At 40.7% G+C, this 14268-nt stretch overlaps 1 protein-coding gene and 1 pseudogene across 2 annotated transcripts in view; both read left to right on the top strand.

The window, feature by feature from the left end:
* Positions 1–6081, top strand: part of ARMC3 (armadillo repeat containing 3) — an 81015-nt gene extending 74934 nt beyond the window's left edge. For both annotated transcript variants that reach the window (XM_036312715.1, XM_036312634.1), the window contains exon 19: positions 5872–6081. In XM_036312715.1, coding sequence (XP_036168608.1) covers positions 5872–6081 — 210 coding nt within the window. The remainder of the gene's footprint in view (positions 1–5871) is intronic.
* Positions 6082–11500: 5419 nt separating this feature from the next.
* LOC118657835 lies at positions 11501–11745 on the top strand (annotated as a pseudogene).
* The last annotated feature ends 2523 nt before the right edge of the window (positions 11746–14268 follow it).

Here is a 14268-nt window from a genome sequence, read left to right as displayed (position 1 = left end):
TATACAAGGTATACCAAAGCCAGGCTTGTGGATTCTAAGGTGATGTCAGGGAAAATTTCAGGAGAGAAAATGATATAGTGGAAGTGACATAGGATTTTGGCAGGTAAGGAAGGAAGACAAGAGTATTTTAAACAAAGCAAACATTTTAAACAAAATAACAGGTCTGAGTCAATGGGCCATTTGGGAGATGTAGACTAGTTTGTCTGGATGAAGAAAGAGGAAGGGTTGGATGAGGTTAAACCAGATCATAAAGCACCATGTGATTAGCCACTGAAAATTATTAAGGGGAATTGAATGGGTAACATGATTTTCAAAGACCATTCAGGTAACAGAATGGAGAATGGATTCGAGCAGGAGCAAGACTGGAGACAGGAAAACCAATTGGAAGGTTACTGGAGCAGAAGTGTGGGTGACCTATACTGAAGCCATAGTTGAGGATGTGAAAGAGGGTGATTTAAGAGGTAAATCTGAAAGGAGTTGGTGACTGCCTAGATGTGGTGTGAGAGATTATAGGAGAAGAGCACAATGATTTCTAGGTTCTAGGCAGGGCATCTGCTAATGAAGGCATTATTGGCTGAAGTGAGGGACACTAAAAAAAGGATCAGGGTTAATAAAAGGAATGATCTTTGTTTTTCTCCATTGTGTTCAGTGTCTGTAATATAATAGGAGCTAAGAAAATGGTTTCTAAACTATAGACTGAATGTATAAAAGTCTTACCCTCCCCCAAATACTTATAAACCTCATTGCATCTATGTGTACGGTATCTTGCCTCCAGCTCCAAGCTAATTATATTTACAATCCAGATGTCAGTCTTTCCTAATTCCTTGGATTTCTTGCTCTCTTAATTCTTCTCTCCTGTCTTTAATCTCTTTCACTCTTAGCTATTTCTCCTTTTAAGTCTAAACTTAAATCTATAATATTTAAAGAGTAAGTATCTTTTCTTTTCTCATAACATCCACAACCACTACAGTGGCTCCTATTCTCAAGACCATCACCATTTTGAGCTATGTGCCAGGCACTTGATAAATGTAATTGTGAAGAGTCTCAAAAATGCCAAAGTGAAATGACTTCTTGTTTTAGAGATAAGAAGACAGATATTTAGAGGAGAAATTGGCCTAAGGTCAACCAGGGGTACAACTGGAATTTGAGCCCATGCCTATCTGAATCAAAAACCTATCAGAATACTTTTATCCATACAATTCTCATTCCTGGTCAAAATTCTGAGTCATCTCAACTCCGTGTTCTTCCAATGGGACATCTCTCATTTTTCTTCTCAACTCATTGCAGTCTGGCTTTTGCTCCCTCTCAGTAAGGATTAGAGTGATCTATTGTCTATCTTACTTGATATGTTGAAGAATTTGTCATTGATCATTCTTTTTCTTTGACATCAGTCTCTTTATTAATGTGCCCTCTTTTACTACTTCGTCTCAATCACCTTTGGAGACCTCTTTTCCTCTGTCCTTTCTCTTAAATGTTGGGGTCCTGCAAGGTCCTCATCAGGCTCTTTCGTTTTCTCCCTTTATGTACTTCACAGTGTGAGGACATCCCCTCATGTGGCCTTAAATACACCTAAAGTTTCCAGACCCCTTCCTCTGTCCCACAAATCTCTCCTGATTTCAAACCCCTGTATGTCTGAAACCCTTGAGCTGGATACACTTAAGTATCTCATAGGCACTGTATTAGTCTGCCTGGGCTTCTGTAACAAAACACCATAGATTGGCTGCCTTAAACAACAAACATTCATTTCTCATAGTTCTGTAGGCAGAACTCCATGATCAAGGTGCCAGGAGATTCAGTGTCTGGTGAGGGCCCACTTCCTGGTTTGCATCCACTCTTTTCTTCACGTATAATCATTTGGCAGAGAGAGTGAGTGCCAGAGCTCTGGTCTCTTCCTCCTCTTATAAGGGCACTCATCCCATCATGGGAACTGCACCCTCATGACCTCATCGAAACCTAATTACCTCCTAACCTAATTACCTCCTAAAGGCTCCACCTCCAAACACCTTCACACTGGGGGTTATGGCTTCAATATATAAATTTGGGTGGGTGGGGGTGGGGAGATTCACTTATAACATTATGCCAAACTGAATTCTTTATCTTCACACCTCAACTGAGTCTTGCAATTAATTACCCAGGCCTTGGCCACTGCTGAAATCCTGAACACTCATTTAACTCGCTGATGAAATCTCTTATCCTTCCACCCCTCCTAAATCTTTCACTCCTCTTACGTATATTTTTTGTCTCTTCCATTTCCTTCCAGTTGTTTGGCTCTTTTTTGTTTTGTCTTTTTGCCCCTTTGGAAGCCTAGATGAATTGTCCACAGACTTATAATTTGCTCACTAATTTCCCTCATTTTTTGCTACCCATCCTTCCACCCCTCTGCCTGGCCAGACCACCAATCTGATTGCCTGTCCTTTCCATTAGTGACACTCAGGCTGCGGAACATAACAGTGCGGAGTGCCACAGCTGATCCAGGTGTCCACCGTGTGTGACATGTGGGTAGCCTGGCCACCCTTTTCCAGCTCCTCATCCCAGGCTTCTAGTTTCCTCAGCCACTGTGCACCACATCTGACCTTCTCTCTAAGCCACGGGTGGGGAACCTTTTTTCTGCCAAGGGCCATAAAAATTGGAGATTTATAACATCATTCCTGGGCCATACAAAATTATCAGCTTAAAAATTAGCCTGCTATATTTGTCAAACATTCAATTAACTCACCCCTAATGCCTTAGCAGAGCCAGACCAAATGGTTTCTTGGGCCTTATATGGCCTGCGGGCCTGACATTCCTCAGTCCTGCTAAACCTTCGCATCTCCATTTCTTCCTGTAAGCAGATGACCTTGTCTCTCACTTCACAAGGACACTCAGATTCATCTCAGCTGGAAGCAATATTATTCTGAGGGTAAGAACTCAGACCTTGAGACAGATTCCCTGGCTCTCACCTTAGGCCCACCTGCTGTGACCTTGGGAAAATTATCTGATCTCAGTATTTTTGTTGTTGTTGTTTTTTGTTTTTATTGTTTAAGGTATTACAAATAGTAGTACATATGTCTCCTCATCCCCCCAATTGATCTACCCCCTCCTCCCTTACTCCCTGGCACATGCCATCACCCCCCTACTGTCAGTGTCCATTGGTTATGCTTATATGCATGCATACAAGTCCTTTGGTTGATCTCTTACCTCCTCCTCAACCCTCCCCTGCCTTCCCACTTCTTCCCAGAAGTTTGACAGTCTGTTCAATGTTTCTTTGTTCATCTGTATCTATTTTTGTCCATCAGTTTAAGTATGACCTCAGTTTTATTGTCTATAAAGCAGAAAATACAAAGTATTTCACAGATTTTTTGGTTTTTGATTATTTAAAGTGCTTTGACATGGAGTAAGAGATCAGTAAAAGTTATTTTGGGAAATATAATTATATGTTTATTTTTGTCTCTCTACCCCACAAGACTATGAGTGCAAAATTATTCTAGTACTAATTCCAACATGGGAGGGATGGTGTTCCACACATTGAAGCAATTCTCCAACAACAGCGAGGTGTCCTATACTTCAGATCAGTTCTGACACTCTCTACCTGGAGACAGCGTCAGACCCCACAGGATAAAGGTTCAGTCCTACAAGACTGCTTCCTCCCCCACTTCTGATGCCAGGCACAAGCCCAGGTTATCACCTGTGCTTCTGACTAAACAGCTATAGATGAAGCTTCCAATAACCCCATCCTTGGGTTTGATTAATTTGCAAGAGCTGCTCACAGAACTCAGGGAAACATTTTACATACTGGATTACCATCCTATATAATAAATAGGTAATATGCAATTTAACCCTCATGCCCTCACAAGATGGCTGCCTATGACCAGGCCAGCAGTGGGGTTAGTGAGGGATGACCAAATGACTAAACAAGCAGGCTGCATGGGGCGACCAGGCCAGCGAGGGGGGAGGGTGGGGGGTGGCAGTTGGGGGTAACCAGGCCAACAAGGGGGGCAGTTGGGAGCAACCAGACTGGAAGGGGGGCAGTTGGGGGCAATTAGGCTGGTGGGGGCAGTGAGGGGCAACTAGGCTGGTGGGAGGGGGCAGTTGGGGGCGACCTGACCAGCAGTGGGGGGAAGTTAGGGGCGACCAGGCAGGCAGGCAGGTGAGCGATTAGGAGCCAGCAGTCCAGGATTGTGAGAGGGATGTCCGAGGGGTCCCGGATTGGAGAGGGTGCAGCCTGGGCTGAGAGGACCTCCCTCTCATGCACAAATTTTGTGCACTGGGCCTCTAGTTTTATCATAAAAGGATGTAGCTTAGGAACAGCCAGATGGAGAGAAGAGTATAGGTTAAGGTATGGGAGAAGGGTGTGGAGCTTTCACCCCAACTCTCTACCTGTTCCCCAACCCAGAAGCTCTCTGAACCCTGTCTTTTCGGGTTTTTGTGGAGGCTTCATTACATAGGCATGGTCGATTAAATCATTGCCATTGATTGATTCCACTTCCAGCCCCTCTTCTCTCCTCAGAAGTAGGGGGAGGGAGTAGGACCAAAAATTCCAAACATCTAATTAAGTGGTTGATTCTCCAGGCAACCAGCCCCCATCCTCAGGTGTGTCCAAGTCACCTCCTTATCATAACAAAAGGCACCTTTTTGCTTCTCATCATTTAGGAAATTCCTAGGGTTCTAGGAGCTCTGTGCCACAAACCCTGATGAAGACTAAAATATATTTCTTATTAGAAATCTCAGTATCACAGAGTGCTATACATTCAGATAAATCACATTAATAAATGAATATAGAGATTATTGAAACAACACAATTCCCGCCCTCTAGCACTAGGAACACCTGAGTACTCACTGTGTGCCAGCATTCACGGCTCTAAGCACTTGACATGTATTGATTCACTTCATCTGTGTAACCACCGATGAGGAGAGTGTTTAGACCAGCGGTTCTCAACCTGTGGGTCGCGACCCTTTGGCGGTCGAATGACCCTTCCACAGGGGTCGCCTAAGACCATCCTGCATATCAGATATTTACATTACAATTTATAACAGTAGCAGCATTACAGTGATGAAGTAGCAACGAAAATAATTTTATGGTTGGGTCACAACATGAGGAACTGTATTTAAAGGGCCAGAAGGCTGAGAACCGCTGGTTTAGACTGTTGTTATCCTCATTTTACAGATGAGGAAATGGAAGCACACAGAGGCTGGGCCACTTGCTTGAGGTGACAACTAGAAAGTGGACGAGTTGAAATCCAAACCCAGGAAATCTGAGCCTATACTGTGGCTAAGGAGTTTCTAGATTATTTCAAGGGTACTTTTAAAGAAAACCTCAATGTCAAGGCAAATTAAAGAAACAACTCCCCCAAAACATAAACAAACCCTGAGGAGATGGCAGCAGGCAGCCCAAGAAGGACCAACCACTCATACATTTCCTCCTGCTCCACAGCATCTGTCTATGTGCATCACACAGAAGAAATTGGCTAGAGACCGGTCCCCACCCATTTGGTCCCTCCTTCAGTCTCACTGTGATTCACACCCAGAGAGCAGCCTTAGGAGCTTGGAAAGATTGATAGATGCACTAGTGCTGAAAGCCTGTGGAATAGCTTTTCTCCAATGGCATTATCAATCTTGTCCTGATACAATGCGGTGTAACTGCCTGAAAAATGTCACTTCCCAGCAGGACCTACACAGAGATTTTAAATCTACAGGATCTTGAGGAACAAGGGAACATATCACATTTTCTTGGCTCCTATCACATTATTCCACATTTTTCAGCCTCCTTTCTAAGCACTTCTTTGCAAGAGTTGTATATTTCACCTTCAACCAAGGTGGGTCTTACAACTGAGAATTTTTTTTCCACCTCGTCTCCCTCCTCACTCTTGGTTGATCTTGTGTTTTCTCCCACAGGCTCTGGCTGATAGAATTGGCATCAGCTGCTCTCTGGTTCGAGGGGAGTATGGCAGAGCTTGGAATGAAGTTAAGCTGATGAATGAATCTCAAAAGGGATTGATTGGGGGTCTCCCTCCTCCTGAAGAATATGTTGTTGACCTCATGTTCCATCCAGGGGTACTGATGAAGCTAAAAACTAAAGAAGCAGATCGTTACAGATTTCTCTAGAGTAGCAAATACAGAAGTGGCTCAAACAAGACATTTAATCTACACATTTTCTATGAAATTTCCCCGTTAATTTTATTTATTTAAATAAAAGTATTAGAAAGCTCCTCTCTGTGTGAGAATGGGGTACTTGGATTGACATGGTTGTGCTTCTGACTTCAGGCTTTTGGCAAAAGTGTAGTCTGTTTAGATCATCTTATGCTTGTGAAAAGTCCCTCATGAAAAGCTTATTATTGTCAAAATTATCCCAGCCCACTGTTTCCCCAGGAGCATCCTTGCCCTTTGGGATTCTTGTGTAAAACAGCTGCTGATCCCAGGCAATTCTGTGGCCTCATCACTGGCATTCTTCGCGCCCAGAGGCCTCAGGAACACTTGGTTAAGCAAATTCAATGTTTTTTAATGTCTTCAGTCACCTTTCTCACTTGCTTAAAGTAAGATTGTTTAGAGTTTGACTATTTATAGACCTATTCTAGTATTACAAATTACTTTCTAAAATGACTTTGTTCACATTTTTTGAAACTTATTAAGAGCGCTGTTTAATATACTTCACTGAAATATAAATGTTTCTAAAAACTATTTCCATAAATTGTATTTGTCCTATCTATATTGACTTGGAAATATTCCTTCAGTTAAAAAAACCTTCTTTTCTGTGAAAGTTTGAAATATGGAAATATAATAAATCTTTGCTGAGTTGTGTTTTCAGTATTAAGCACAAAATGAAGCAAATACACGTTTTAAGTGGTAAGAGAGATAAAGATAAGTAATATGATGAGTCTCAGGAAGTGCTTATTTCTTGGTCAGGCTTTAAGACTAAAGTTTTCCTGTGTAATCATTTTACTACAAGGTTTTTAAAAGTGAATTTTATTTTAGAAATTAAGGCCAAGATTATTCTATGTGAACCAATCTGTAAATTCAAAGAATGTATAATTCTTTATTTCAAAATAAAGTTCTGTATGTCAAATGTTGTGGTCATTATATTTATCATGCAATTTCATGAACTAGAGCATGGGTCCAAGGATACATACTCGTCTAAGCATTTTCAAGTCTGTTTGGACCCAGAAAATATTTAAAGTGGATTACAAAGATATACAAGACGTAACAAAATAAAAATAAATGAAGGAAAAAAAGGCGTAAGAGTAGTAAAGAAAGCTCAACAAGGCCAGGAATAAGCTTAGAATTCAAATGCATCCATGAAAAGCTTATGCATTTGTTGGAGCTGAGTGAAAATTTGACTCTATGCCCGCCAGCAGCCAATGCAGAAGGAAATGCTATAAGTTACATGATTTATAATCGGGGCCACTAGATAAAAGCACAAAGTAGTTTCTCCGGAGGAGCAAAGACCAGGAATTCCTCTTTGGAGCTTCATACAGATAACAAATGTAATACAGAAAATACCATCTTTGAAAAACAACCTCCTAGTAAGTTGTGGGAACAGTTTTCACAGGGCAATGGCCTAAGATCAAAATGGGATGAGAGAGGCTCCAGGCAGAGCCCCTGTGACACAGCCCAGGTGAACACCACATTTCTCAGTCTGGCACAGGCCAGAGACATTTCATTTCCATTTTGAGACATTATGTATGCTGCCTGTCTTAACTAGGTTCTAGGTGATTATTGAACAGGAATGAGTTTAAATTCTCAAGTCTTTAAAGTTTATCTATTCTGTTTTACCAGTTAAGTACACAGTCATAAAATTTATTTATTTATTTATTTATTTTTATATTTTATTGATTTTTTACAGAGAGGAAGGGAGAGAGATAGAGAGCCAGAAACATCGATGAGAGAGAAACATCGATCAGCTGCCTCCTGCACATCCGCTACTGGGGATGTGCCCGCAACCCAGGTACATGCCCATGACCGGAATCGAACCTGGGACCTTTCAGTCCGCAAGCCGACGCTCTATCCACTGAGCCAAACCGGTTTTGGCCATAAAATTTATTATTAATAATAATACAATCCACTATAAAAAGAAAACATTCACAATAGCAACAAAAATTATAAAATACCTAAAAATAGATTTAACAAAAAATACATAAGAAAAAACATAAAATTTTAAAGAGAACTGACTAAATGAAGATATACACCATTTTCTTGATTCAGCAACATATACAGTTAGTATAATTTCTTTTTTTAACTATAATTTCATATAGAATCCCAAGACATTTTCTTTTCTAGAACTTAACAAATTCTAAATTTTATCTGGAAGAGTGAGGAATGCCAATAATATTTTAAAATACAACAATATAGAGGAATTAGCCCCATAATATATCAGAACATATATTTAAAACACAGTAAAAAATAAATTAGTATAAAACAGACATAAAAATAGAAAATATTAAGTCCAGACGTAGCTTTTCTGCTCAGGGAAATGACAATCAGAAAATTATGATCTGGGCAAGTGAAGATCTTTTCTATATAAGATTAAAAAAAAAAGCCATAGAACATAGTTGACAAGTTTGGCTACATAAAACTGTTAAATTCTTGTTCAGAAAAATACAGAATAAGCAAAATTATTTCTGTTCAGCAAAATAAATTGTAAGCAAAATTATAGGGAAAAAAATTGCTGACCTTGGTCACTACAGTGGGATGACGAAGTGCTAGGGATCTCCTTCAGGAATGACAAGCTTCGGGCTAGAATAACAAGTGAATTTAGTCAGCACTGGATCTAGGAAATATGGGGCAATGTCTAGAACTACAGAGAGCTGAGTTAGAATCCTGTCACTTAAAAACTGTGGAAACTATGGCAATTATTGTAGTTTGAGATTTCAAAACAATTTATATAAAGCTTCTTGTTAGACTCAAAAGCTACAGTTTCTCTTCTGGAAATCAAACTATCTCATTAAAGTTAATATCTAACTTTCAAAAAATAGCTATTAATTAAATGAAGAAATGAACATTTAAATAGAATCCTTTTCACAGGCTTTCAGCCTTTGAGCAGGTATCATAAATGAGGATTCCAGTTTTGCACTGCACTTTTAGTGAGTACATAGCAGATTTCAAAAGTATTATTCCCTGGTCAAAGAAACCGCATTGTCATCCATGAAAAATACTTTTCTTGAAGCTCAAAAGACAATCAAATGGATACTGGTCTTTTTTCTTTATTGACATACAATTCTTTAAATAGTAACCTTTTTTGTTTTCCCCCAGCAAGATATGCCAATAGCAGTCCTCTGCCGAAGGCAGTAATTGGGAGATAAGATGCGGGTGTCTCAGGGGGTGGCCCCTTTTCCCTTAGAGCCATGCACAGGAAGGCTGTAGTCCACACACGGATGGTGCTTGTTTGTTTTAACTCAGCTAAATACTAAGAGTAGGATAAACAGACTCTATGAAAACTATATGGAAGACAACACTTTGGTATATTCTTAGAGGAAGACAGTGGTATCAAATCACTTATCTAGAACTTAGTATTTAAAAGTACTATTCTGTATTTAAAATTACTTGAATATTGTTATATATGTTACTAACAAAAGCTTTGCTTTTAAAATTATGAATATAAAAATTTTAATATAAAACTGGTCAATACCCATCTGAGTGTTCGGTGTGAATGTATTAATATAGTGAATTTAAATAAGGCTCTTCCAGAACTCACACGGTACCAGAGACCTGTAGGATCTGCCAATAAATAAACCCCAAATCATAATTTAAAAATAAAAATAATTGTTGGAAAAGGTAAAAAGATTGTATTGTGGTGATTTGATTTATTAAGTCACTAAGCCTTTAGAATTGAGAAGCAGTATCATCACAGAGGTAAAAAGCCCAGGTTTGGAGTTAGCGCTGAGATTAATTTCTGCATCTATCTTTTTCTACCTGTGATCTTGACAAAATTGCTCAACCTCTCTGACATTCAGTTTACTCTTCTGGAAAGCGGGGTAAATAAAAAGGACTATTTACAGATTGCTTACTATGCGTCAGAGGCTAGTGATGCCCTCGCTTAATCCTTCTGGTGACCCTATGATGTATAAGTAGCATTTCTCATGTTTAGCAGGTGAGGCACAGAGAAATTAAGTAATTTACCAAAAATCACTCAGCTAGTAGTGGCAAAGCTTTAAATTTGAACCAATCTATATGCTTAATAAAGGTACTGTGAGGCCCTGACCGGTTTGGCTCAGTGGATAGGGCATTGGCCTGAGGACTGAAGGGTCCCAGGTTCGATTCCAGTCAAGGGCATGTACCTTGGTTGTGGGCACATCCCCAGTAGGGGGTGTGCAAGAGGAAGTTGGTCGACGTTTCTAACTCTCTATCCCTCTCCCTTCCTCTCTGTAAAAAATCAATAATATATATATATATATATATATATATATATATATATATATATATATTTTTTTTTTTTAAAAGGTACTGTGAGGAAAAAATAAGACCATGCAAATCAATGCTAGATGCAAGTGTGCATGTGGATGTACATGTGTATATATCCGTGTGTGTGTGTGTGTGTGTGTGTGTGTGTGTTTACAGCTTTCCATTTGATGCTCATATAATGTTCTGTTCATGCCTCTGCTGTTAGCATGTTTTGAGGGAATATTTTATTCTTCATGTATCTGTCTCTTCTTTTAGATCAGAAGTCAGCAAATGTTTTCCTTAAAGGGCCAGATAGTCAATATTTTAAGCTTTGCCAGCCATACAGTCTCTATTGTAACCACTCCACGCTGCTATTGTAGCACAAAAGCAGCCACAGATAATACCTAGATAATACACTTTATGTGTTGAAACAAAGGTCAACCCGATTTGGCTGAGGGGCCCCTTTGTCAGCGCTTCTTGGGATGTTGAGCACTTTGTTTGAGGGTGTGGACACGGAAGGTCTGTACTTTCCTGAAACTCCTCCCTTGCACCTTGTCTAAGCATGCAGGGCAGACTCTCACACGGGCATTTTATCTTCCCTGGTTTCTCCAGGCTCCAAGGTGGATCTACTTGACATCCATCTAATGAATACCAATGCAGGTGCCTTATTTTTCATGAGGACAGACATGGCCTATCGAAAAAAGAAAATAAATTTTCCTGTTTTCTAAAGTGTGAAGTGTCCTGAGGCTTTACCCTACTCGTGAGTTAACTGCCAGAAGCCAGAAGATTTCTGGGTCAGAGACAACGAGCTTTATCACTCATGGCACAGCAAGTGGCATGAGACAGCTTACGTGTCAGTTCTCCGGGCTCTCAAGTCTCCTGGAGGCAATGTGAATGGACCCAGACAGATGCCTACAAGCGCAGCGGGTTGTGTTACAGGATAGGAACCCGGAGCTAAGAGAACCCAATCTTTTATAATGGAGAGTAAGCATGCCTGCCCTTTTCACCAGAGAGGAGACATTAAATCCTCTGAGGCTGTTTGCTAACAACCTTGAAAAGGCAGTCCTGAGCAAGGGGCTGTCAGGAAGCCCATGTTTATAAGACATGCAAAGGTGGCAGTGGGGCAGGGGCCGGCAGCTCCGCGGCCACCATGGCGTACAGCGGCCTCCCGGTGGCTCTGATGGTGATGAGCGTGTTCTGGACATCATCGGCCTCCTGCTGCCCCGGTTCATTTCCAAGGGTCCCAACCGGGGAGTTATCATCACCATGCTGGTGACCTGTTCAGTTTGCTGCTATCTCTTTTGGCTGATTGCAGTTCTGGCCCAACTCAGCCTTCTCTTTGGACCACAGTTGAAAAATGAAACCACTTGGTATTTCAAGTATCACTGGCCTTGAGGAGGAAGGCCCGCTGCCCAGCCATCGAGGTGATGACGAGAATCCCTCTAGATGTGCAGTCACCTCCACACGGGGCCGCCTCCCTCGGCTCGCCTGCTCTGGCCATCCTGCCTTACACATGCCCGGCACAGGCGACTACCTGAATCTCCAGTGCAGTGTTTCTCCCGTTAGCCTTTTTGCACTTTGATGAATGACGTGCCTCCTCAATCTAAACGCTGCCGACGCCACCAAATGTAATGTGCTCCTCTGAGACAGAAGGTGCTCTGGGAAACACGGCACTCTCCTCGGGACTGTGGACCTGAAGGTGGCTCCTGCCTGCTCATGACAGGGGGCCAGTGATGTGTTCAAAAGTTGTCAGGAGACAATAAGACTCCAGCGCGGCAGCCATAGGAGAGCATATTCGAGTGGAGATATGTCCCGACAGAATTACACAAAGTCTATTTTCAGGATGAATTTCTTACTTCTGCCATCTTTTGGAATAAATTATTTTCCTGATTTCTATAAAAAAAATAAAAAAATAAAGACCTGGAGAATTGCCTCCCAATACCTTATGCAATTCATACAGTACACAAGACTTTATGTAATTTCTCATCTATAAAAGAGATGATTGACGCCTGGCTATGTGAACTTGCCTTCACCAGTACTTCTATAATTTTATATATACTTTACATGCATATAAAATTATATGTATACATATAATTATACAAGAAAGGTCACAGTACATCAGTTTAATGATTCATGAGGCCAATTTTTTTTTGTCTGATAGCACCAAAGGAATATTTGTGAGAAGATATGGTAGTTACCTTCAATATTATCCGAGTAATATTTTGTCTACAAGTTCAAATCTAAATTCAGATTAAGCCTCACCTTCTCCCTAAGCTTCTCCAGATGACTTTTGCTCTTCTGATGACCTTCTGTGACACTTTTTGTCAGTCAGTTTGGCATTTTCCCATAGCTGACTGCCTGGCATTGCCATTTACCTAAAGCACACATATAGCATGTGAGGGTAAAGAGCATGGGTGTTCTTTGGCATCAGAGAAACTTGGGTTTGAATCTTGCTCCCTCCATTCTTACCTATGGGATGTTGAGAAAACGTCTTGGTTTTCTTGCCTCTAAAATGGGGTGATAATAATAGTAGCCGCCTCATAAAGTTGGTCTGAGGAATAAAAAAGATTGTGCATATAACATGCTCAGCACAGTGCTAACTAACCATAGTAAGCAGTTGACAACCATTAGCAATTATACTTTGATCCCCCAATAAGACGGAGAGCTATTTCAGGTCTGGTGTATACCCTACTGGTACAGTCGCTAGTACAGAGTAGCTTGAGCAGCATTTGCTGACTGTCTTTAAGCCTGAAATTAACCGACCTTAAAAACAACAATGAGATTGTTCTTAGTGTTTATTTGCATTTGGATACCTTTGAAAGTACTTTTGTGGTAAAGAAAATCACTCTCATCTATTGGCAGCTGCTTTGGAACATGTGCAACAGGAAGTGAAAATGCAGACCTGCCACTATCTTGGAGCTTATGTTTGAAACCATCCCCAATGTGCGTGTGTGCATTTTCCCACTGCCAGCACCTTGCTACCCAGGGGTGTAACCCGTGGCAGCTGCTTCCTTATGAAAGGACATAGCATCGCTTCCATGGTTTGATGATTTTCGTATTGCTGCTTGGCCCAACTTGTCTGTGACTTGAATGACTCATCTTGCAATTTTACCTTTAAAAGGACTATTAGTGCATGTAGTTAAGACTACTTAGGTTCTTGTTAACTTGCTAACAAAAGCTCAACATTGGCTAAGACCTTTCCACCAACCAAACCTACAAAGAAGCAGGATCTTGTGTTCACAAGTCCCAGTAATCAGCATCTACTTTAGTTATATGGTTGACCCTTGAACAACACAGGGGTCAGGGGCACTGACCTCTTGTGTAGTTAGAAATCCGCATACAACTTCTGACTCCCCCCAAAATTAATACTGATAGCCTACTGTTGACTGGGAGCTTTGCCAATAGTATAAACACATATTCTGTATGTTATATGTATTCTATACTGTATTCTTACAGTAACGTTAGATAGAGAACAGAAAAATGGTAAGAAAGTCATAAAGAAGAGAAAATACATTTACAGTATTTATTTAAAAATATCTGTGTAAAAATGAACCCACACAGTTCAAATACATGTTGTTCAAGGTCAACTGCATTTCATCACGAGTGTGGTCTAATCTCAGAGCAATGAGCTAAGAGCCATCGGTAACCTTTTCCAGCTCCTAGGTATCAGCCCCAAATCCTGCCCACAGTCCGACTCTGATGGTCTTGAGAAAGTCCCCATTCGTTCTGCACAAGAACAGCTGGCATACAAATGGAATCAAGCACTTTTAAGTAGTCATCAATCATCCTGATGAGAACAGCTGAAGCAAACAGTGTTCTCTCTAAGTACTTACATATCTGACATACAAATCAAGTGATAGTCCAATTAGTTTATTTATAGGTTCCTTTCTTTGAAAAATCTGAGTTAGTGTGTACATT

Source organism: Myotis myotis, unplaced genomic scaffold (assembly GCF_014108235.1).
Source record: "Myotis myotis isolate mMyoMyo1 unplaced genomic scaffold, mMyoMyo1.p scaffold_m19_p_1, whole genome shotgun sequence".
In the NCBI taxonomy this organism is placed as follows: Eukaryota; Metazoa; Chordata; class Mammalia; order Chiroptera; family Vespertilionidae; genus Myotis; species Myotis myotis.
This window is presented reverse-complemented; position numbering and strand designations above follow the sequence as displayed.